This window comes from Saccopteryx leptura, chromosome X, assembly GCF_036850995.1.
Source record: "Saccopteryx leptura isolate mSacLep1 chromosome X, mSacLep1_pri_phased_curated, whole genome shotgun sequence".
Taxonomy (NCBI): domain Eukaryota; kingdom Metazoa; phylum Chordata; class Mammalia; order Chiroptera; family Emballonuridae; genus Saccopteryx; species Saccopteryx leptura.
In genome coordinates this window covers 109,111,645-109,135,680 of record NC_089516.1, presented here as the reverse complement: position 1 = coordinate 109,135,680, position 24,036 = coordinate 109,111,645, and the positions used below count along the sequence as shown (strand labels likewise).

Sequence of the window (24,036 nt, the reverse complement as noted above, 5' to 3'; positions counted from 1 at the left end):
GCCTTGACTGGGGATCTACAGTGGACTGAGTGACCCCTTGCTCAAGCCAGCGACCTTGGGCTTCAAGCAAGTGACCTTGGCCTTTAAGCCAGTGACCATGGGGTTTTGAACCTAGGACTTCAGCAGTGATCTATCTACTATGCCACCACCAGCCAAGCTCCTCAAATATACTTTTTTTGTGTGTGGGGGGGGGAGAGACAGAGAGAGTCAGAGAGAGGGACAGATAGGGACAGACAGACAGGGAGGGAGAGAGATGAAAAACATCAATTCTTTGTTGCGGTTCCTTAGTTGTTCATTGATTGCTCTCTCATGTGTACTTTGGGGGGCTACAGCAGACCGATTGACCCCTTGCTCGAGCCAGCGACCTTGGGCTCAAGGTGGTGAGCCTTGCTCAAACCGGATTAGCTCGCACTCAAGCTGGCGACCTTAGGGTCTCGAACCTGGGGCCTCTGCATCCCAGTCTGACGCCCTATCCACTGTGCCACCGCCTGGTCAGGCCTCAAATATACTTTTAATCAAAGTAATTTGAAATTAAGTTTACCTTGTAGATATTTTAGGAAATTAGAGCAGGAGTGAAAGTTGCAGCAGAAAAGCAGCCACAATTTCCAGTGATAGGTTGGGATTCTCTGATAGGGATTGGCTTTAACCGAAAAGAGCCTCTGGGGTATATTCATTTGGCCAAATAGGTAAGTGAATTTTAGATCCTGGAGATAGGTCCCTGTTGTGGAGGGCAACAGAAAATAACTATGTGAACCTCCACTAACTGATGAATTTCTGGCATTTGTAGGTCATGTTCCTATCCATCAGATGGGACTAACGCTTTCCATCTCACAAGTTGAAAATTAGTTAGCAGCTGTGGAACCACTTTCATAATATTGGCCACCTAAGCATATATAATTGTTATTTTGACAAGTAATTCCATATCACATATTCATTGTGTATCATTGCCCAATTTGGCCTCCTATTGGAGAGGTGATTTGTTCTCTCTATTCTGCATGGTCTTTTAAGGTTCTCTTCTCCAGCATCCTAGCAGGATATACTAAGTAAGAAGTCTATCATTGCCTTTAAAATTTTGTGAAGGGCCTGACCAGGTGGTGGCGCAGTGGATAGAGTGTCGGACTGGGATGTGGAAAGACCCAGGTTCAAGACCCTGAGGTCACCAGTTTGAGCGCGGGCCCATCTGGTTTGAGCAAAAGCTCACCAGCGTGGACCCAAGGTCACTGGCTTGAGCAAGGGGTTACTTGGTCTGCTGACGGCCCATGGTCAAGGCACATATGAGAAAGCAATCAATGAACAACTAAGGTGTCGCAACGAAAAACTGATGATTGATGCTTCTCATCTTTCTCTCTGTTCCTGTCTGTCTATCCCTCTCTCTGACTCTCTGTCTTTGTAAAAAAAAAAAAAAAAAAGATTTTGTGAAGGCCTATTTGCCTAATTATAACCTCGTGTGTGGATGTATGTTGGTGGAATACATGTACGTGTCTTTTATATGGTATAAAGTAATAGAATCAAATCAACACAGTTACATAATTTTCATCCTAAGAAGTTTTATCCAGAATGTGAACTTGGTAAGGCAAGTATTGTAACTAACTATGCTATAATTTGGCTCTTGCTTGCTTACAAAAATATTTCTCTGTTAAAAATGTGCCAGTTGTTGATTTATTGACCCTCAGCTTCAAATTCACCTTTTTTGCCTGCTCTATCAACCTGAACCTGAGCCCCTTAAATATTTGATTCCTTGACAACCTGGTATGGAAGTTTTTACCAGTAAGAAGGTGCTGGAAAGGCAGATCAGGAGCAGAGGGTTTTGCTTCTTGGTTCCTGCCACCTGTGCATCTTCTCAAGTACGTGGCTTCTTCACCCAATTGTCAATAGCTTTTCCTGTTGCCCCCGAAGATAGTTTTGTGGCTTACCAGGGCTTCTGGTAAGACACTTTCCAAAGGATGTGTTTCAGTATTTTCCAAATAGTAGGCTCATCTTTAGACTTTCTGGGAAATATCCCAAAGATGAGCACCACAGGAAATTCCCTGTGCTTCAGTGAGTGACCCTCTCCAAATAAGGTCTGAGTCTCGGCCCTGGGGAAGCAGGGCCCACTTCCTTGAATCCTTAAACACTGTATCTCAGCCCTGGAAGAGAGATCCTCTTTCTAAGGTGCTCTTCCTCAGCCCTAGGAGTAGTTGTTGTTTTTGATACCTGTGATTCCTCTAACTTTTATAATTCCCTTTACTTATTACTAGCCCATTGCCTATCTCTCCAATTCCCTGTCATTCCAGTCTTCTGTTATAGTTAATAATTACTTATATGAAACTCTCTCAGTTCACATTGCTGTTTGGTTTCTCTCCTGATTGACCCAGACAGAGGCAACCAGTTAAAGGTCTCTATGATACCAGTGTGCTCGGTAGGTAAAAATATTAAGACAAAACATTTCAAATATCCTTTAGGGAAATGTTCTAAAATGCCATACAGTTTAAATGTTTTTCCCATGGAATCTCTGTGCACTTGTTGTGTATTTGTCTCTCCTCTCCTTCTGTGTCCCCACTATTGCTGTTAGATGTTACTCTTCTCCTCCTGTTTTCTTCTTATTTGCCTTGATAAACGTTGTCTGTAATCCCAGCTTTGCCTTTAACAAGCTATCCCTTGTCCTCTCCGAGTCTCAATTTCATTCTTGGTGAAGCAGAGATAATAAAAGATCATAAATTAATGAAATCAATGACATGAATGTGCTTTGTAATTAGTAAAGCATCAAACAAAAGTAAGGTGATATTACTTATATTTATCAAATTGTTTTCCATGTTTTTAATTTTTAAATTGCATTTTATTTTAAAAGCTTTAAGGAGACTTTAGAGGTGTTTACAACCTAATTAAACAGGTACATAAATATACAGGGTGTGACAAAAATGATTTTATAATTGTGAGTACATGAAACACAGAATTTATTCTTGTATTATTATTTATTAATTTTTGTATTATTTTCCATACGAACAATGTAAACCTACTTTTGCGGTACTACCCTGTATATACTTTTTAGATGAAATAAAATGTGCTGGGTGCTAAAAAGGGGAGCAAATAGGATATGGGAGCCCCGACAACTCTAATTGAATTGTGGCCCAAGGAATTGTGGTCTAGTTCCAAGGAGTGCTACCCGATCTTGAAGGATTTAAGCTGCCATTTGTTAAATTGCTGTGACATAAATGGAACTTGTGCTAGCACTTTACATATATTATCATATTTAATCTTTACATTTATTCTTATATTATTCAATTATTTTATTATGATTTGGACTTATTTTCAAAATATTTTCTTTCGGGACAGAGTTACAAAGTTTTGTTCATTTATTTTGTTTCATTGAAACCTCCTGTGTTTTAATTAAATGTGTGAGTATTCAGTGGCAGCAAAAGTCTTCAAGAGAGAAAATATTAATATTTATGTAGCTTTTCAAGTCTATTCTGGTTTTGTATCTACCCCTGGATACATGCATTTCAACAATTGGTTAAATGCTTTCATCTTAGAACAGGAATAGACAGAAAGGTTCTCTATGATAATCTCATAGGTTCTCTATATTGAAAATGGAAATTATTTGTTTAAAAATTATTCTCTCTATTGTGCCAGGAGATAGTTAGTGTGCATAGAACATTCTAGGGGGCGACGTGGTTGAATATAGGAAGAAATGCAGCATACTGTTTATATTAGAGATAGGTGTTCTTTGAATACAAAGTATTTGGTCAAATTACAGGATGAGTGCATCTCCCAGTGGAAGATGTTGCAAAGTGCAAGTGACTCAGTCCCGAAAGCACTCATCTTCATAGGTTGGATTGTGTGAGATGTCCCCAAAAGACAATTCACTTTTCTCCTAGCAGTCAAGAGGCATACATTTTCAGGTTTATTAGAAACCCCTTCCTCAGATTTGAATTCCTTTGTGATGAGTTGTGCACTCTTTCTTTGTCAGTCTGCAGGTGAGATGGGAACTTACTGTTTGTCAAACAAAATATGTGAGCATAGCATGTGCAGCTTTAAAAAACTGCTCCTATTAGAGTGGTATTTTTTTGAAGTATGAAATTCATGTTACTGACAGTATGCAGACTACTGGCAGTACACAGGTCTATACTTTAGATTTGAATTGTTTTGTTATTTTAAGTCTTAATGCTTATTAGAAGAAAAAAGCCTGGTGTATGACATTTGTGATTTCATGGACATTATTGCTGAAGTCAAGACTAGAACAGGTAGCAACACTTTGTTCAAACAATTGAGTTACTTATGTAGTGCTCAGATATGCTTGAGAATGCATGGCTGCAATCTTTTAAACAATAGAGCAAAGTTTCACATCCAGAAAATGGTAATTTTTAAATATACAATGTATTTATAGTATATATAATTGTGAATTGTCATCAGACTTTTGCTCTTTTTTTGTGTGACAGAGACAGAGAGGAGGACAGATAGGGACAGAGAGACAGGAAGGGAGAGAGACCAGAAGCATTAATTCTTCCTTGCGGCACCTTTAGTTGTTCATTGATTGCTTTCTCATATGTGCCTTGACCGCGGGCCTTCAGCAGACTGAGTAACCCCTTGCTCAAGCCAGCGACCTTGGGTCCAAGCTGGTGAGCCTTGCTCAAACCAGATGAGCCCGCACTCAAGCCGGCGACCTCGGAGTTTCGATCCTGGGTCCAGTCTGAAGCTCTATCCACTGCGCCACCTCCTGGTCAGGCACTTTTGCTCTTTTTTTTCTATTTTGTTGATGAACTATCATGGGTCAGTGGATAAAATGGAATTTTTACAATGTAAAGGTGCCAAATTATGATGGAAATGCTAATACTAAGGTATGATTTTGATAAAAACATTCATGTTTCTTCAGATATAAGACCTAATTTACAGATATAAGACCTAATTTAGTAATTGCCCAAACCATCTGCTATTCATGTAAAAGTAACAGCTGCAAAGGACACTATCACATAAATAAGATGAAAATTATTCAAAATTTGTGTTTTCCTAAGCATGATAATAGTGAATATTTTTCTAAAAAATCATGTTTGGATAAATATTCTGGTGTGAAACCTTCCAACCACCCATGTTATCTTGAAATATACAAAAAGTACTGTACAAAACCTACACCAGAAATTCCTTGAAAACTTTAACATAGAGTTACTATGTAACTCAGAAATCCTCCTCTTAGGCATATGCCCAAAATAATTGAAAACAGTCAAATGAATACATGTGTATACATCTTCACAGTAGTACTATTCACAAGAGCCAAGAGGTGGACATATCTCAAATGTACATCAAAGGATGAATATAGGTAAACAAGTCATGGTATATACATACACTGTTACATGTTAAGCAGGGATGAAGTACTGATAACGCAATACATGCTCAGTGAAAGAAGCCTGGCACAAAGGATCACATAGTGTATGATTCCATTTATGTGAAATAGCAAAAGAGGTAAATCCATAGAGACAGATGCATAGTTATGGTTGCCAGCAGCTGTGGGGAGAGGAGAATAAAGAGTGACTATTTAATAGATGTGAATTTTTATTTTGGGGTGATGACAGCATTTTGGGCAATATAGAGGTAGTGGTTGCCCAACATTCAGGATGTACTATATGTCACTGAATTGTTCAATTATATATTATTGATTTTATGTTATATGAATTTCACTTCAAAAACACCCTGAAAGACAAAACAACAACAACAACACTACTCCATAGTGTGGTGAGTGGAGCACTATATGGGTAATAGGATGTTAGGTTGTATACAAACTTTTATTATTTTAAGAGTTATGTATTGTGAGGTATAAAAAAATTGACTTTCCTTCCACCTTGTGAGTTCTTCCATCTGGGCTAATCAAATGAACAGTGACAGATTAACATGAGAAAATGTACAAGGTTTATTATATGAATGTATATTCGGAGGGCCATAAGATAGGAGACCGCCAAAGAGGCATTGGGCAGTTGAGGTTTATATGCTGTGCTGGACAAAGGAGAAGGGGGAAGGTGTCTGGGATTCCAGAGGGGAAGTAGGAAATTCATAGGTAGAAGGGAAAGGGGGAATAAGTGGCAAACAAATTCCTGTTAGTCCATCTAGAAACAGTGGGGCACGGGGATCCTAGTTAACACGCCCTTGTGTGGATCCTTCCTATCTACCATACTTAGTTAGGCTAAGGTGGAAATCCTTATGCTAAGGATTTTCTTAGCATATAAAGTCTTTTATGCTAAGATTCCCTTCCTGAAGCAGGCCTTTCCATCTGAATTACCTTAGGCAGGAAAGGAGTGGGGTGTATTTCAAAGGTTCTTTCTGAGTCTTTTGTTTATTAATAATCAGCTTAACAGCAATATAACAAAGCCACATTTGGCGTGGCACAACTTTGATGCCCCTCAGTATCTATTTTCATAGTTGCCTTCTCATGGAAGTATATTACAGCAGTTTTCCATTTGTAGCAATAAGCAGAAGTTTTACACTTTAGATAAAAGTAAATTTGAAAGAGTTGACTTCTTTACAGAAAAAAATACATAATAAAGATAGTACTGAGATATGACAAATGAAGGCAATTCACAAATGACTAAAGAATAGGAGACCTTAGGAAATATTATATGCTATGCTTAAGACGATTAATTTTTATTGAGTATGAATTGAGTTCTGGATGCTGTCCATCAAAGATGAATAAGATGTGTTTCTTGCTTTAGATACTTTCAACTTAATAGAAGAGATAAGCCATGTCTATAAATAATTCTAGGAAAAGACTGAATGTGCCAAGTGCTAAAACAGACCAAACAGACTGAGGTTAAGACTAGGTACCTTTTGGATTACTAGTACCATTGAAGAAAATGTTAGAATATAGAGAGAGATAATGAACTAAGAAATTTGCTTTTTGCCTGACCAGGCGGTGGTGCACTGGATAGAGCATTGGACTGGGATGTGGAGGACCCAGGTTCAAAGCCCCAAGGTGGCCGGCTTGAGCACGGGCTCACCAGCTTGACCTCAAGGTCACTGGCTTGAGCGTGGGATCATAGACATGACCCCATGGTCACTGGCTTGAACCCAAAGGTCACTGGCTTGAACCCCAAGATTGCTGACTTGAGCCCAATGTTACTGGCTTGAGCAAGGGGTCACTTGCTCTGCTGCAACCCCCCCGAACAAGGCACATATGAGACAGCAATCAATGAACAACTAAGGCGACTAAGGAGCTGCAGTGAAGAATTAATGCTTCTCATCTCTCTCCCTTCCTGCCTGTGTGTCTCTATCTGTCCTCTCTGTCTCTCTCTCTGTCTCTGTCTCTGTCACACACAACAAAACAAATTTGCTTTTGACATTAGGAACAGAAATAATTAATGAATGAAACAATGTATCAAGTTCCATATGCTGTGGCCCTTTCTGCCTCTACCTTTTGCTCTCTTAGTAACTCGGTAGTCACCTGGGCTCCCACTTTCCCTAACAACCTCACATTTAAAGATAGTGTAATGGAGGACTTAAGTAGTAGACTGTTGAGATACACTGCCCAGGTTCAATGAGTGCCAGTATTTATTCATTATCTAACATTTGTCCTGCCACTTGATTTTCCTATGCCTTAGAATTCTCATCTATAAAACAGGGATACTCATAGTACCTACATTATAAGGTCTTGGTAAAGATGAAATATGTTAAATGATTAAATGGGTAAAACATTTATAGCACTGCTTGGTTCATGGTAAGTGATCAACAAATATTCACTATTATCACCATCACCAGTCAGTAAGTTCTGTCCATTTTGGCCCCCCAAATCTTTCTGAATGTCCCCCACTTGTACTACTTTAGTTTAAGACTTTGTTGTGGTCACAGTTGCATTTGTGCCTTAACTAGTTTTGCCTCTCCCTTTCCCCTCCATTCCCTGTCACACTAGACTGCTTGATACGTTCCTGCTTATTCCTAAGCACCCAGCTCAGGTGCAATGTCTGTGAAACTTGCCCTGGTTCCCTGTCCTAGCCCAGTTAAGGCTCTGCATGTGTATTAATACCACATTTAGTATACCTCTTCTATAGTGGATCTCACATGGTATTGTGACTATACTGGATAATTACCTGGGCTGTGACCACCTTGAGGGGTGGGGACTGGGCTTACTTAAGTTTCAACTTCCAGCCTAAACACAATTTTTATTACAGAGTAGATGCTTATTAATTGTTTGCATGGATGAATGAATGGCTTCTTCCTGTAGAAAGTTAGCTTATAGTCTTCATTTTGGAAGTTGAGGTGAGCACACATAAGGCTTAATAAGAACAATGTGTGGTAAGTGATGTAAAGGTTTAGAAAAGAGGGCATTTAGTGTTAGAGAAATCAAATTAAGTTTCAAAAAGGTAGAGCTTGATTTGGAATTTAAGAACAGGCAGAACTCATGTGAGCAGAGGAGTGTTTGCAATCTAGGCAAGGGTAGTGGTTTTTGAATTGAACATGAATAACAGAAGAAAAGCATCTAACATCTCCAAAACAGAGAAGAGACCAGCTTAACTAGGGTGTGTTTGGTAGGGGGAGGTTGAGAGGTGGAGTGGAGTCAGGGGTGAGGAAGAGGTATATGTTGAAAAGTATAGGTAGTTCCCAACCTAATGGTGAGTGTTCTAAAGGTTTATTTATGAGTTGTTACTCAGACATGACACATCATATACAGGATGGTGAGGTTTATGGCCATTCCCCAAATATTCTATTTAACCTACTTAAGGAGCTGATATATCCATGGGCAGTACTAGCTTGAGCTCCAGGGAGCAAGGGGTCAGGAGAGACATGGTGGATTCTGGGCTTGAAGACATTGAGTGATAGAGGAAGTTGAACTTTGTTCTCTTCTGACCCTTTCTGCACCCTTTTCTATATCTCAGTTTCCTTTCTGTATCTCTAGATGTAGTTTCTTTATCCCCCAAGCTTCCCCCAACTTTCTTCAGATAGCACCGCACCCAAGGTGGCAAGGATTCCAAAATACAGGCTCTTACACCCGCCTTCCCCATTCCCTGAGGGAAACAGCTCTTTGCTTTTTGCCAATGTGAGAACAAACTGATAGTCAACTCTTCCTGGAGTCTGTACTTAAAATTTTAGCTGGCTTTTTTTTTTTTTTTTTAGCTCAAATGAACCTGTAATTGCAGGAATTTCTGGCAGTAGTACAGAGCAAACAATGAGAGGGGGGAGAGAGGGAGGGAAAGGAAGGATAAGGAGGGTGGGATTAGATAGGTAGATAGATAGATAGGGAGGGAGGGAGGGAGGGAGAAGAGGGAGAGAAAGTTTATTGTGAGGAGAGGGTTTGCTAATTTGCCTTTCTACTCTACCTCCCTCTCCCCAAATTGTTTCTGTATATTCCTCTCTTGCATCCACAGAAATAATAAACTGCATTTAAAAATTACAGGCCCCATGGCAATTCTGGATAAAGGGGTTCTGTGGTTTCCAGTTGTGTGCAAATCCGAGATAGCCTGTAATGGGAAATAGGGTTGAATAAATAAAGGCCGGGGTCAAGGGGACCTTGAGTGTGAAGTCTATAAATATATACACACAAACAAGAAGCCATAGAAGGGTTTTGAATAGAAGATTGAGATGATGAGAGCAATAAGGAAGGCATAATTAATTCTAAATTTTGGATTAGAAATGATATGGTATTAAATTCACTCTTGGCTTGGTTCATACACACAGAATCTTGTTTTTTGCTACTGGTTTTTTCATCGTACTGGGACTTGTGCCTTTAACTGTTAGTGTATGCCTCCCTGGCTGTGTAACTGTTTTCTGTGGCTTCTGATCGATCTTTCCTTTAGGATCCAGACTACCAGAGGCTTTTTGTGTGTGTGTTTCCAACTAGCCCAAGGGACTTACACACTATGTGTCTGTGTCCCAATAGGAAACTTCAAGTCCAGTGTTAGCAAAACACAGCTCCCTTTTATAAGGCCACATTACTTTCATTTATATATCACCTCCAGCCTTTCTAACCAAAACCCTGAACACACCTGAAGACAGTGGTTACTGATCTGCATCTGTTAGCTTTCACAGCTGCAGAAGCCTCCACCCCCTGTGCATATGTGAAACCATGTGGTGAATAGGCTCTTCCCTACTCACCTTTTATTCTTTTTTATTTGGCCTTTTATTCTTTATATTGTTTATTATGTTAATATCCTGGATTTTTTTCCCCTGCAATTTGCATAAAGGATGAAGCCAGGAAATTGGATGAGATAAGAATTTGAGGTATTTCCTTAAGCCTAAATTATAATTCTCACATTGAATCAGAAGATTCACAGGTCTTTAATCAATATGTATGTTTTTCTCTATTTTGAATGTTACAGAGGCTTGTTGGCATTGAGGCTCCTGTGTTCATCTGTGTATTTTCCTCTTGACTGCTCACCGTATGATTAGTTACTAGGTCTTGGTGATGTGCAGTGGCTTGCTTGGTTCAATTCACTATTTTATTTTATTTTTTTATTGTTCAATCTAGTGGAGCTGTTATTGTTAAAAATGAATTTTATGGTTTACTCTTTCATCATCACTAGTTACAATAACTCAATAGGATCTAACAGCCCAAAATATATGCTTTTCTTTTTTCCAATTAGCATTTCCAATTGGTTTTAGGAAATGCTGTTTCATATTTCAGTATTAACTGGTCTTGGTGATGACAAACTATTGAGATGCAGTTCTTTAGTTTCTAGCTTTACCAGCTCTACTATCGTGACTTAGACAAATGATGACTGGCATTGCCCTTTCTTATTGTAGCCAAGTGTTTCCTTTGCACAGCTTAGCTTAGCAGTCAGTTCAGCCCTCAGTGTTATACCTACTGTTCTGGGCACCCTTCTAGGAACTCACAGGGTCTATCACATAAACATAAAAAAGAGTCATTTAGATATACTGTTCCTAATTGTAATCTTTACTTTTTGCCATTCATATCTTAGTTTAAGAAGGATAAGACCCTTTAATGATTTCTTGTTTAATTATGATCTGAAGACTGTTCTTAGTCTTTTTTTTTGTGAGAAAGAAACAAAGAGAAACAGAGAAGGACAGACAGAGACAGACAGACAGGAAGAGAGAGAGATGAAAAGCATCAATTCTTTGTTGCTTCACCTTAGTAGTTCCTTGTTTAACTTTCCCGTATGTGCCTTGACCAGGGGTTAGGGGTTTCCAGCTGAGCCAGTGACTCCTTGTCTTCAAGCCAATGACCTTGGGCTCAAGCTAGCAACCATGAGGTTATGTCTATGATCCCATGCTCAAGCCAGCAGTCCCACGCTCTAGCCAGTGAGCTGTGCTCAAGCCGGTAACCTTAAGGTTTTTTTTGTTTGTTTGTTTGTTTTACAGATACAGAGCGAGAGTCAGAGGGAGGGATAGATAGGGACAGACAGACAGGAACAGAGAGAGATGAGAAGCATCAATCATCAGTTTTTCGTTGTGGCACTTTAGTTGTTCATTGATTGCTCTCTTATATGTGCCTTGACCATGGGGCTATAGCAAACCGAGTAACCCCTTGCTCAAGCCAGTGACCTTGGGTCCAAGCTGGTGAGCTTTGCTCAACCAGATGAGCCCATGATCAAGCTGGTGACCTCGGGGTCTCGAGCCTGGGTCCTCTGCATCACAGTCCGACGCTCTATCCACTGCACCACCGCCCGGTCAGGCAACCTTAAGGTTTTGAACCTGGGTCCTCTGCGTCCAAGGCCAACATTCTATCCACTGCACTACTGTCTGGTCAGGTGACTGATCTTAGACTTGGAGGAGAGAACCAATGTCTGCTGACTTGATTTCATCAAATGTGACAGGTGCTGAGTTAGGTATAATAAAAACAAGGGAGACCTAACCACATGTCTCGTAGAAGTTTATAGTCTAGGGTATAGTTATAGAAAGAGTTATGATCCAATGTGACAGGAGCTATAATATTCAAAGTGCCATGCGAATTTGAAAAACCTAGCACCAGAGTCTGCTAAGGGATATGAGAGAACTTTTTATGAAAGGAGTGTGCTTGGACACTTCAGTATGATTAGAAATTTGCTTGGTAGATCTGGAGGACAGGGAATTCCAAGTGGAGAGAATATTATATATGAAACCACCGAGGCATGAGAGAGTATGGTATAGGCTGATCATTCTGATATTTTAATCATGTAGGAGTCTACAACTCTCATAACCTATTCTCTCATTCTTTTGGCTTTTTACTTCCTAAGGATCAGTGTGAAAAGACCATTTTTTTCCTTTTTGATCATATTTGGAAGTTATGTTTGTGTTTTTCCCCTAAAATAAACATTAATACAATATAGAGGTGACCAATGAACACTGAATTAGGTGTCAGGGGACCTGAATTTTTGTTTTCCAGTTCACTCAGCAGCTATGTCACTTGAACCAAATTTTAATCAACTCTGTCTTTTCACTAGTAAAATGGGAATATTAACACCTGCCTTACCTCTCTCAGGGTTGGGTGGAAATGGAAATGAGAGCCTTAAAAATTAAAAGGTATAATAAACTTTTTTACTCAGAATCCTGCTGGCTGAGGATATCAGCTGACATTTAAAACAAGAAAAGTACTTGGTGGAGTAGCTGGATAGGGAAATTAGGATTGGAAAGTAATTGACAAGTAGAAATATTCTGATTTTCTCCTTAATTCCATACACTTGCCCTTCTGTCTGCAGAATGTTATGTAGCTTATTTCTATGTTTTCAAATTTACATGATAAAATTTCCTTCTTCCAAGTGGACTGTCATGTGTACCTTGGGTCCTTTCAGAGTCTTACTATATCTATTAAATAGTAATGGATTGAAGACTTAGGTATGTAAAATATGAGTTGATATGTTTTATAGTCAACCTCAAATAATTGATATCTATTAGGGAGTTTGAATTACTCATGAATTACCCTCAATCATTTGTGTTACTTTTACTGGTATGACCTGAGTTTTGTTGCATTTTAGGGATATATCAGAAGGTTATGGTAAAGCTTCTTGTCCTAGATTAATCTCCCAACTAACATTATTATCTTTTTTTTTTTTAACATATCCTCTTCTTACACTTGAATTTTCTCCCTTAATATTCATTCAAGTAGGAATGGGAGGTTATGTAACTGTGGCCTTCTACTTCTTTTGCTATTTCTCCTAATCCAATGACAGCACAGACCGAGTTATTAGTGACAGCAAAAGGTACTTTGATTTGTGTTCTTCCTTTTGACCCCATCTTTCCCATTACACTGAGTGGTAATACTACTAGAATCTGATAATTCACCTGAAATATGAACTTCTGGGATGTAGGGACATGAGCAACTCCTCCAAATATAAATACCCCCCTGGCCCTGGCCAGTTGGCTCAGTGGTAGAGCGTCGGCCTGGCGTGCAGGAGTCCCGGGTTCGATTCCTGGCCAGGGCACACAGGAGAAGCGCCCATCTGCTTCTCCACCCCTCCCCCTCTTCTTCCTCTCTGTCTCTCTCTTCCCCTCCTGCAGCCGAGGCTCCACTGGAGCAAAGATGGCCCGGGCGCTGGGGATGGCTCTGTGGCCTCTGCCTCAGGCTCTGGAGTGGCTCTGGATGCAACAGAGCGACGCCCCAGAGGGGCAGAGCATCGTCCCCTGGTGAGCATGCTGGGTGGATCCTGGTCGGGCGCATGCGGGAGTCTGTCTGACTGCCTCCCAATTTCCAGCTTCGGAAAAATAAAAAAAACAAAAAATAAAAATTAAAAAATAAATAAATAAATACCCCCCTGACCAACCATTCTTTTTTTTTAGATATTTTTATTCATTTTAGACGGGGGGGGGGGAGAGAGAGAGAGAGAGAGAGAGAGAGAGAGAGAAACTAGAAAGCGTGAAGTTCCATGTGTACCTTGACCAGGCAAGCCCAGGGTTTCGAACCAGTGACCTCAGCATTCCAGGTCGACTCTTTACCTACTGGACCACCACAGGTCAGGCTGACCAACCATTCTTTAGATCAGTGTTTCTCAAAATCTATCACTCAAGAATATTTCCTCTTTATAAAGAGCTCTACAAAACACTTAACTCATCATGCTCTGAGCCATCCTATATACACCAGAAGAAAGGAGAGAGAACTGCTATGGATGAGATAACATGACGATGGTATTTCACATGGAATGTAAGTGCATTATTACACTAGATTAATATAGACCTTGCAACTGAAATCACTAAGAATATGAAATATACTGTGGACTACCAGGAGGTAGTTATTCCCATCTTTTCTCCTTTTACAACTCTTAGATGAACTAGTTGGATAAAATACTTATTCTAGTTCAAAGTATAATACAAAATGAGTACTGTTTTTTCTTTTTTTCTACCACTCCTCAGGGAAGTACTCTGGCAATTTTTCTGTTTTCCACAAATCTAAATGAGGAAATATTCTGGTTTATGTTCTCTTTGTTCTAAAATCTATGGCACCATTGATACATAGCTTAGCAACATTCTTCTGAAGACTCAGCAGATTAAATTATTTTTATGTTCCCTAAGTACTGCCCTTTTCTGAAGATTTCTTGAGGAAAGTGTGGCACATATCCAAAATTACATTCTTCATCTTTTTCTGTATTTGAATATTTTCCTTACAAGCAAGTAGAGAGGAAAGCGGTCAGTTTCTGCACTCAATAAATAAGAAGGAAGGTGTAGACAGCTTTTATCTGGGATATTTTTAAGTCATTGAGAGCATATTTTCTAGTATCAACTGATTTTTTAAATTATTGGCAGAATCCTCTTAACCCATTTTAACGTTAAGTGGTTGAATAGATGAAAAGATTTTTTTATTGTCTACATAAAAGAAAACACCATGGCTTTTGCACCATTGCATAAATCTAAGAGATTATGCATGCATAAAAAGAATGAGGCAAAGCTAAATGCTAGATGCCAACAACAGGGAAAGCTTGTCTGGGTATTTGACACGGAGCATAATGGGGTGTGGTTCCACAGGGAGGGAACTCTAAAGATTATACCCCAGGACCTGTTTCTCTGGTAAAGCTTCTTGTCCTAGATTAATCTCCCAGCTAATGCTATTATCCCTTTTTAACATATCCTCTTCTTACACTTGGATTTTCTCTCAATATTGTGAGGGAGGAATAAAATTTCTTCTACTCCCCTGCCAAGGTTCTTCTGGCTGGTTCAATCAAATAGACATGAGACAGATGAGCAAGAGAAAATCACCAAATTTAATACATACATATGTATGGGAACCCCACATACATAAGAAAGTCAGAGACCCCACATGCAGGAGAGGTCCAGAGACAGAAAGGGAACACCAGTATATAAGACATCCTGAGCTAGGGATAAGGTAATGCCCCTTGGGACTTCAGAAGGTCACTGCAGGGAGAGCACATGCTCAGTCACTGTTGGTTTGCCCTGACATGAGATAGGTAAAAAGTCATTTCTGGTCATAACTCTTACCAAGGGACAGGCTCCTAATTTAAATTCTTCTGGATCCGTGATGGCAAACCTTTTTATAAAAACTGCCCACTTTTGCAGTGCTGGTCAACCTGGTCCCTCCTGCCCACTAGTGGGTGTTCCAGCTTGCATGGTGGGCCAATCACGGCACCATTTGCTTGCTCTGCTCCCGCCCGCCACTAGTGGGCAGGAGGGACCAGGTTGACCAGCACTGCAAAAGTGGGCGGTTTTTATAAAAAGGTTCACTATAAGGGTTCTAGATAGTCAAGAGGGAAGCAGAAGTTTCTTTTGAGCCAGCAGGACCTTGGTTGCCTTTAGCTCAAAATAACCCACGTACCACTAAGGTACATCTTGGGGTGGCCCGTTCTGAACCTGCACAGTTCTTTATGAGGTTCTAAACCTTCTGCATCCAATCTCCTGTCCTCACTGTCCCATCTCTTTCTGTGGTCTTCATGAATTCCTTGTGTTTATTGTATGGACTTTCAAATGAATTCTCTTGGTTTACTGCAAGTGGTAAAACACAATCACAGTCTCCCACCCCCATAGCTTTTGCCTCCAAAGGCCATAACTCCATCATTCTAATATTTTCTTGGCATCCCTTTCTCATCATTTCTCTGGAATTTTCAAACAAGAGCTGAGATGTATACAGCCAGCAATGTTGCATAGTAATACAGAGTTGCTGCCTAATATGGAACCAGTTCCTTTCACAATCCGTATCCTTTATTTTTCAGACTTGAGAGTGGTGAAGGAAGTTGCTGAGATTAGCATGTACTGTGAAATCTGAGGAGGTGTGCTTTCTTAGGCCACTTGCCCTCAGGTTCTGACTTTTGCCTTAGTATCATCTGTTCACCATCTTGCTTCACCTTATAGTCAAAGGTCCAAAAAGCTTTCTAGAGTATTGTATGCTAAACATTAGGAAAAATGCATGGCTTAATGAAGAAACATTGAAAAACTATAATGCAGAGTTGCATCAAATCGTAATGGAGTACATCACAGAAAAGAATGAAATTTGAGCTGAATCTGGAGGGATGAGTTTAGAAAAGTGAAGAGATTTCATGCAGGAGGAACTCTAGAACAGAGGTGGGAAAGAACAAAGCAAAGCAAGTGTTGAGATATAGAATAGGAAATTGGTGTTAGGGGATATTAGACAGTAAATTAATTGGAGAGTACCATCTTGTAGGGAGTTCTTAGTGCTGTGCATAGTTACTTGATTAATTCCATGAGTGATCCACTTATTCAACAAATGGCTTCTCACAACACATAGGATAAAATCCAGACCTCTTCACAGGCACACAAGATCTCTCTGTATACCTTAAAAGTCACCATCTCAGTGCTATATACCCGAAACTCCCTCTGGTCATATTGAAAACTTTCCTAATCCTCCCAGCATGTTGTACTCCCTCAAATCTCCACTGAAGCTTCTATACCACAGTGTGTGCTGTGCATGTCTGTTTTCTCATTCAGCTAGGGGCTTCCTGAAAGCAAGGGCTTGTGTCTTATTCTCCCTCACATCCATATCAACAAGCAGGGTACCCACCTAATATGTAGCACAGGCTTAACAAATATGCATTGAATAAAATATTTATTGAACACTGAATTACATCATGTACAGTTGTATTTTAAGAAAGCCATCTAGAAACAATGTTATTGATAGATTGAAGATGCAGAGAGACCAGTTACAGGTATTTTTTGAAGTAGCTCATTTTTTTTTTAAAGCCCCGGCTGGATAGCTTGGAACATCATCCTGAAGTGCAGAGGTTGCCAGTTTGGTCCCTGGTCAGGGCATATACAGGAACAGATTGGTGTTCCTGTCTCTCTCTCTTCTTTCCTCCCTCTCAAATCAATTAAAATATTAAAAAAGAAACAGTAGGGGGTAGAGTCTTAGAAAATTGATAAAGAATAAAAGAGAGGACTTAATAACTAGCTGCTAGGGGCACTAGAGCAGGAAGAGTTAAAGATCTAAGATTACTTTTAGGTAAACGTTTTTTTCTTAGTCAGATCTCCTGGTATATTAGTATTTGCCTTACCCTACCTCTGCTCTGAAGATGAACACTGGTCCCGTTCAGCATTGTGGAGCTCAGCTAAGATTCGTGTGATTCTGATCCTCGTATCTGAGCAGGAGTTAGGATTTGAAATATAAATAGTTCAGCCACGCTGACTACGATTTCCTATCAAGGGAAGGTGTACAGTGCATAGGTTTTGAATTTTAAAGCCTGTTTCTGCTTTTGGGAACTACAACCGGTGTTATACCAGGCAGATGCACTGGGGTGCGCTACTATGTAGCAGAGCCTAGCTGTGCATCACAGCTCTCAACTTTAAAACTCCAGAGAATTTGATGAGAGAGGGATCCACAAGAACATGACAAATGATGAGAGTTCAAACCTTAAGAGAAAAATGGGCTTATTGGTAAGAGACCTTTCTTTTTCTTTATTTGCTGTTGTTACTTATTCATTAAAATAACAAGCCTGTTGTTTTCATGTGTAGCTGTGAAGCGGTGTACAAAAAATCAATTTTATATGTATTGTAGAATTCAGGAGACATATTGGTAACCATGCAAAAATCTTAGGAAGCATATATACAGCTTGAAATTTAAAAACATCATGAAGGAAATTTTACTGTATTTCAGACTGTGGTATAGATTTATTTATGTAGCTTAAATATAATACAGATTTAGAAATATAGATATGTATTTTAAAAGTTAAAATAAAGGATAGTGACTTGTGTAGATATATAATTTCACTCAGTTACCAGAAGGTGGCACACCAGATTCTTCTTAAATACACAAAGGAAAGGAATAATATTAATACAAATATAAAATAAGCTGTATTTAAAGATATTTTAATGTATTTTTAAGCAAAAAATATATAATTGGTATTTGTTTGGTGCAATTTAGTGCTAAAACATGACAAATATGAATTTAACCCATTGTAGCTTTTTATGATTTGAATATAATATTTTTTTTGTGTATAGCATTTTAAAAGTAGACTCTGAAATAGTATTGTCATTAAAGAGATGCTGTTTTGAATTTATGATTTAAAAAAATAAATAAAATAGTTTCTTCCTACCTTTTGCATAAGAAGTCATTAGATTTAGGATAGCATTTTGCATAAGTTCTCTGCCAAGGTCTTTCTTAAGATACTATGATGCTATATGACTTTGATTTAGTTGTGACTTTAATAATGCAAAACTGCTTTGTGACATGACCCAGAAAAAAAGCCAAAACTGTTTATTTATAAGACAAAGTTAGATAAGGGGAATGCTTAGTAATGTCACCTTCTATAAGCTAAAAACAACAGAAATGAAATAAATGTAAATAAATTCAATTTTGCGTTAGAGCTCCTCAAACACCTGCCAGATTACTTTAAATTTTTAAGCGAGTCGACTGCATAGACTGCAACGCTTCCATAGTATTCTCTATTTTGAAAGCTGCATTCCCGAGGCAGCATCGGAGTATGCTTGCTGTAGCCTTTTGTATTAGAAGTGTAACAGAACTTCACCGAAATGAAGTCCTTCATTTGGAGACAGTACATCTATTTATGTTTTTATTAATTACAAGCAGTACGAAAATAGAAAATTGGTAGTAAATGAAGATAGAAGAACATTAGCCATCTGTTTTCTGAAAGCTTGTAATGTGTTCAGGTTTTTATGGAAATACAGTATATGAACAAAGAATTGAACTTTAGGCTTACAAAGCTAGAAAATGACAAAGCATTCCAAGGCTGAATATATATTTACTGGAAAAGTGTTTTCTTGTGTCCAAATTTGGCTAGTTTAGTCTTTTAGATCAGCTGCCAATAAATGTTGTATTTAATGTCAATCCTTATTCCAGACTTTCTAAAACATTAAGAGAGCTTCTAAAAACAAATAGAATCTTATGGCTTTCTAGTGAAGTTTTTTAAAATGTTAATTTAGATAGTTTTTAATGGTTCTGTGTGGTCTTAACTGTTCAGGATTCATAAACATGGCTTATTAATTTACAGCTAAAGTATTTGCAGAGCATGCTTTGAAAAATGTAAACAAAATACAATAAAGCCACAATTAACCAGATTTTTTTTGCACTCCACTTTCAGGAGACGGAGACAATTGTCTTTAAAACAAGCCGATTTCAAGGATTTATTCAAAAAATCAACTTCAGGGTATGTCCAAGGGTCTGCATTTTCCTTTACCTTTTTGTCAATGAGAATTTATTTTCATAAAAAAGACCCTGAGATACTAAAAGACAGTCATCAAGAAAACTTTCAATAATGTCTAGGATACTGTGTTTATTAAGACAAAAAAAATGACAAGTTATTCTGTTAAAAAGCACAATGTGCTTGCTGTTGTATTGGGATTTGTGTTTTCCAATGTGTTTTCACAGATACAAGTTCAGTTGGTTTTCATAACATTGATGAAAGTCTGGCAAGGAAAGTTGCAGCTTCCCTATTTGGGGATGAGGGAAGGTAACACCGGCATTACTAAAGCTAGTTAGTGGCAGAGCTGTAGTTAGAGTGACTACAAGTGCCTAGTCATGTCCTCTTCTGCATCCTTCCTAATCAAAAGAGTTTGAAACAAGTTTTTAATTTCTCAACCTATATCCTAATTGTCACAGTTTCCCACCTTGCACCTGTCTGTCTTCCTCTGTGCCTATCTGTCAGCCAGATGGAGACCTTAGTTTCAGACTCTCCCAGACGTGGAAGGATCTGGAGTGTAAGAGGGCAAGATAATGGCTGTGGACAGTGTGGGGTGACAGCTAGTGGCGAATGGCCAGTGCTGATGTGCTTAGGAAGGCCAGGGACTGAGAGAGAAAACAGAATCTCACTCCTGCTGAGGCTATCCTGGGTGGGGGTTAATGACCTTGACTTTAGAGCAGTGCTCCCCCAAGTTTGGTAGACTGGGCATGAAAATCAGTAGGAGTACTTGTTTAAAATGCAGTCTACTGGGCCCCACTTCCAGACTTCTATGTTTTAAATATTCACCCAACATCGTTTTATGCATACTTTAGTGTGGGTGCATCTGCCTTCAAGGCATAGGACGTTTCCCTTGGTCCATGTATTGAAGTATATAGAAAAGAGCCACTTTTCTCTCGGTAGCATCTGAATTCCTTGTCAAAGCATACGGGGGCAGGAGTCAGGCAAGGGTGGGGAATGACAGATGTTACTTGCACATTGCTGTAGCTACATCTGAGACAGCACAGTAGCTCTATTTTTTAAAGGCTTGTGTTCATTTTAGACTTAAAGAAGTTAAAGGGAAAAAAAGGGGTTCTACCAGGAAGTGACAAATTGAATGGGTTCTGATATTTTAAGGGTTAACCTATCTTAGTTTTAAATTTAGATTGATATTTAAAAATTGGCTAGAAAATTATGCTCTCCAGGATTCTGGGTAGTTAAGGCTTATTGTAGTAATGTATGTATGCTCGTGTTTCATACATGAATATGTAGTCTGCCTGATTAGATTGTAAGGGTTTTGCGGCCAGGAAACATTGTATGCTTGCAACATCTAACTTACTGATAATTGAACTAATTCAGTATGCATGTCTTATCTATACATTTTGAGCTAGGCATAATGAGTTGATTGATTTTGGTGTTTGTCAACTTCATGGAGTCTATCTTAAACTGTCAGTAAAAGCTAATATACTGTAGGTCTCAGGGTAAACAAATGAGTTTTAGTTGACAAATACAAAAACATGATCCTAATTAATCAAATTTGCTAATGCTTGTTCCTTGTTTGGAATATCAGTTTAAGCTTGATTCTGCTGCCTCTTTGCCCTTTTTGCAATACTGTTGATCTTGTTCTGTGCCTTATCAATCTGAATCTCAAAAACTGGTAATTCTGGAAATCCTCAAACGTAGTTAGTTTCATTTACTGAATGAGCAGTATCATAGGAATTTAAACAAAATGGCCAGATACTGTAGTGGAAGACTCATAAAAATGCTCAACAGGGTCTCTGATTTAGATCAAGTTGAATGAGGAATGAATGAATAAATATATGTTAGCTAAAGAGAAGGTATGTTATGAAGCTTCAGAATTCCATGAGAAATAACTGATTATTTAAAACATATATTTGATGTTGAAGATATAAAGTGGTTGGTTCTAAAATATTCATTGAAATAGATTTATTTTTAAAAGATACTATTTATTCATTTTAAAGAAAAGAGAAAGAGAGGGAAAAAGGGAGAGAGAGAAGGTGGGAGGAGCAGGAAGCATCAAACTCCCATATGTGCCTTGACCAGGCAAGTCCATAGTTTCAAACCGGTGACGTCAGCATTCCAGGTAGACACTTTATCCACTGTGCCACCAAAGGCCAGGCTGAAGTAGACGGAAAAAGGCAGCCAAGAAACCCAAATTTAAATTGCATCTAGCTTAAACCTATGGTCAACCTAGAAGATGAGTTGGATTTTATTCCCTTAAATCAAAATCTCTTGAACTTTAGTTAGTAATAGAACATGAAATAAGGAAAAAGAAATGATTTCCCACTGTTGGACACCATTGCATTTAAGTAAGGAAGTTAGACATAACTCTGAAATAATGCTTTTGTAGGTTGTAACACGTGAACACTTTATATAACATGACTTAATGATGGCTTAGAATATAGATTATCATTGAATTGATAAATATATTTTTAGGCATAGCAATTTGAAATTATACACCTTTCAGTTAGCTTCTATAATTTTGACTCACCAACATATTTTTGACATGTTTCAGTATAACTGTTTCTACACCCCCTCTTTTTTTAAGAAAAAAAACTTTATAACTTAAAATCACTCAAGAGAATTCTAAATGAGAAGGATCTCAAAATAGTCATGAAAATAGATGTATTTAACTGGTTTCTAATTCTCTTAGATATCACCATAGTAAGCAAATACCATGATTATAAACTGCACCTTTATGAAAACTATTGAGCCCCATGTTATGACATTGGGTCATGAGGTTCAGTTTTAAAGTTGAGTCTTCTTTGAAGTTTAAGATTTTCTTTTCATTCCCTGTATACTTGAAACTTTCTTTTGTGTGTGTATATTTCCAAAGTTAGAAGCAGGGAGGCAGTCCTGCATGCGCGGATCGGGATCTTCCCTGCATACCCACCAGGGGGTGATGCTCTGCCCATCTGGGGCGTTGCTCTATTGCAGCTGGAGCCATTCTAGTGCTTGAGGCGGAGGCCATGGAGCCATCCTCAGTGCCAGGGCCAACCTTGCTCCAATGGAGCCTCGGCTGCGGGAGGGGAAGAGAGAAATAGGAAGGAGAGAGGAAGGGTGGGGAAGCAGATGGGTGCTTCTCCTGTGTGCCCTGACGGGAATCAAACCTGGGACTTCCACACACCGGGCTGGCGCTCTACCACTGAGCCAACCAGCCAGGACTACTTGAACCTTTTTTTTTTTTTGTTAACAATAATAATTTAAAGTTTTCATGGTTAGGCTTGAAAATTGGTAAAAACAAAATTAAAATTAAATCAACTGAATATAAAGGGCCTTTTTCATGGAAACTATAAATAGTGTTGTATAATCTTAATGATCCATTAGAATTAGCTTTCCATGAAACTGTTTACTCTGTTTAGCAAAAACATTATTGTGATTGCTCTATAAGTATTTGAAACCAAGATTTACAAATACTCAAGGGGAGAAAGAGATGGGAAGACTAGGTAATCTTCTAGATTTCATTTTCAGCTATAATATGTATGGTGCAAATGTGAATGTTATAACTCCTATTTGGATGAAAGGATAGAAATATAATTTTGAAAATATAATAGCATTATTTAATTTGATTGGCATGTGGAGGAAAATGTCATATATTATTCTAAAGGTCTTTGTAACTCAGGTTTTTATACAAGTATAGATGTTTCTGAAGAAATGAAGAATATAGCAAATGATGAATTCTTTAACAGGCATGTGTTTTGAAATGGGGTATGTGATGTACTAATTATTGAAAAATTTGTCAACCATCATAAGTGAACATGATTAGAAATTGTTTACTCATATCAAAACAGTGCAGGATTTTCAAAAATTAAGACTATTATATTGCTTACTACATTGTCTTCATGCAACTTATGTAATTTTGCTTCTGTATCTGATCGGACCAAAATTAAAACAAAGTCATGAATGTCGTTTTTAGTTAGTAGAGCCATATTCTTAGGTTTTCTTTTAGTAAAATGGTACATCATAAATGGCTTTTTATTTTGATAAATTTGTAGGTTTAATGTATAAACACTTCAGAAAATCTAACAATGGTTAGATATTTTATTTATGCAAGGTAATTTAAGCAGATACTTAGGAAGTTGCTGAGAGATGACTAAACAGATATATTATCATTATTTGATATGAGAGCAGAGATTTTTTTATTGGAAAAATTTATCACTATAGTGATGCATTTAGTTCATTTAAGAAAACATGTATTCTGGGTGATTTTTGTCAACACATACTTATTTTTAACAAGATAATATGTATATTTTTTCATTTTAAGGATTTATAGCCTAAAATTATTACATTAACGAATGAATATTTATTTTACCCAATCCCTGCTTTTAGTAATATAGGAATCAATAACATTTTAAAAACCTTCTTTTTTAAAAAAATTATTTATAAAAATTAAATATAACATGGTAACATTGATCAATAAAAGTTCATAGGTTTCAGGTAAACATCTCTATAGCATTTGAACTGTTGATTATGTTGTACACCCATCACCCAAAGTCAAATCATTTTCTGTTTCCTTATATTTGGCCCTCTTTACACCCTTCCTCAATATGTCCTATCT

At 38.3% G+C, this 24,036-nt stretch overlaps 1 protein-coding gene across 2 annotated transcripts in view; it reads left to right on the top strand.

The window, feature by feature from the left end:
• Positions 1–24,036, top strand: part of KLHL13 (kelch like family member 13) — a 267,685-nt gene that overhangs the window by 173,338 nt on the left and 70,311 nt on the right. Inside the window, exons 1-2 of one of the 2 annotated variants that reach the window (XM_066356874.1) lie at positions 17,656–17,718; positions 19,383–19,448. In XM_066356874.1, coding sequence (XP_066212971.1) covers positions 17,678–17,718; positions 19,383–19,448 — 107 coding nt within the window. In that variant the 5' untranslated portion in view covers positions 17,656–17,677. Of the gene's footprint in view, positions 1–17,655; positions 17,719–19,382; positions 19,449–24,036 lie in introns of those variants that run through there. The other variant, XM_066356873.1, reaches the window with a different exon arrangement.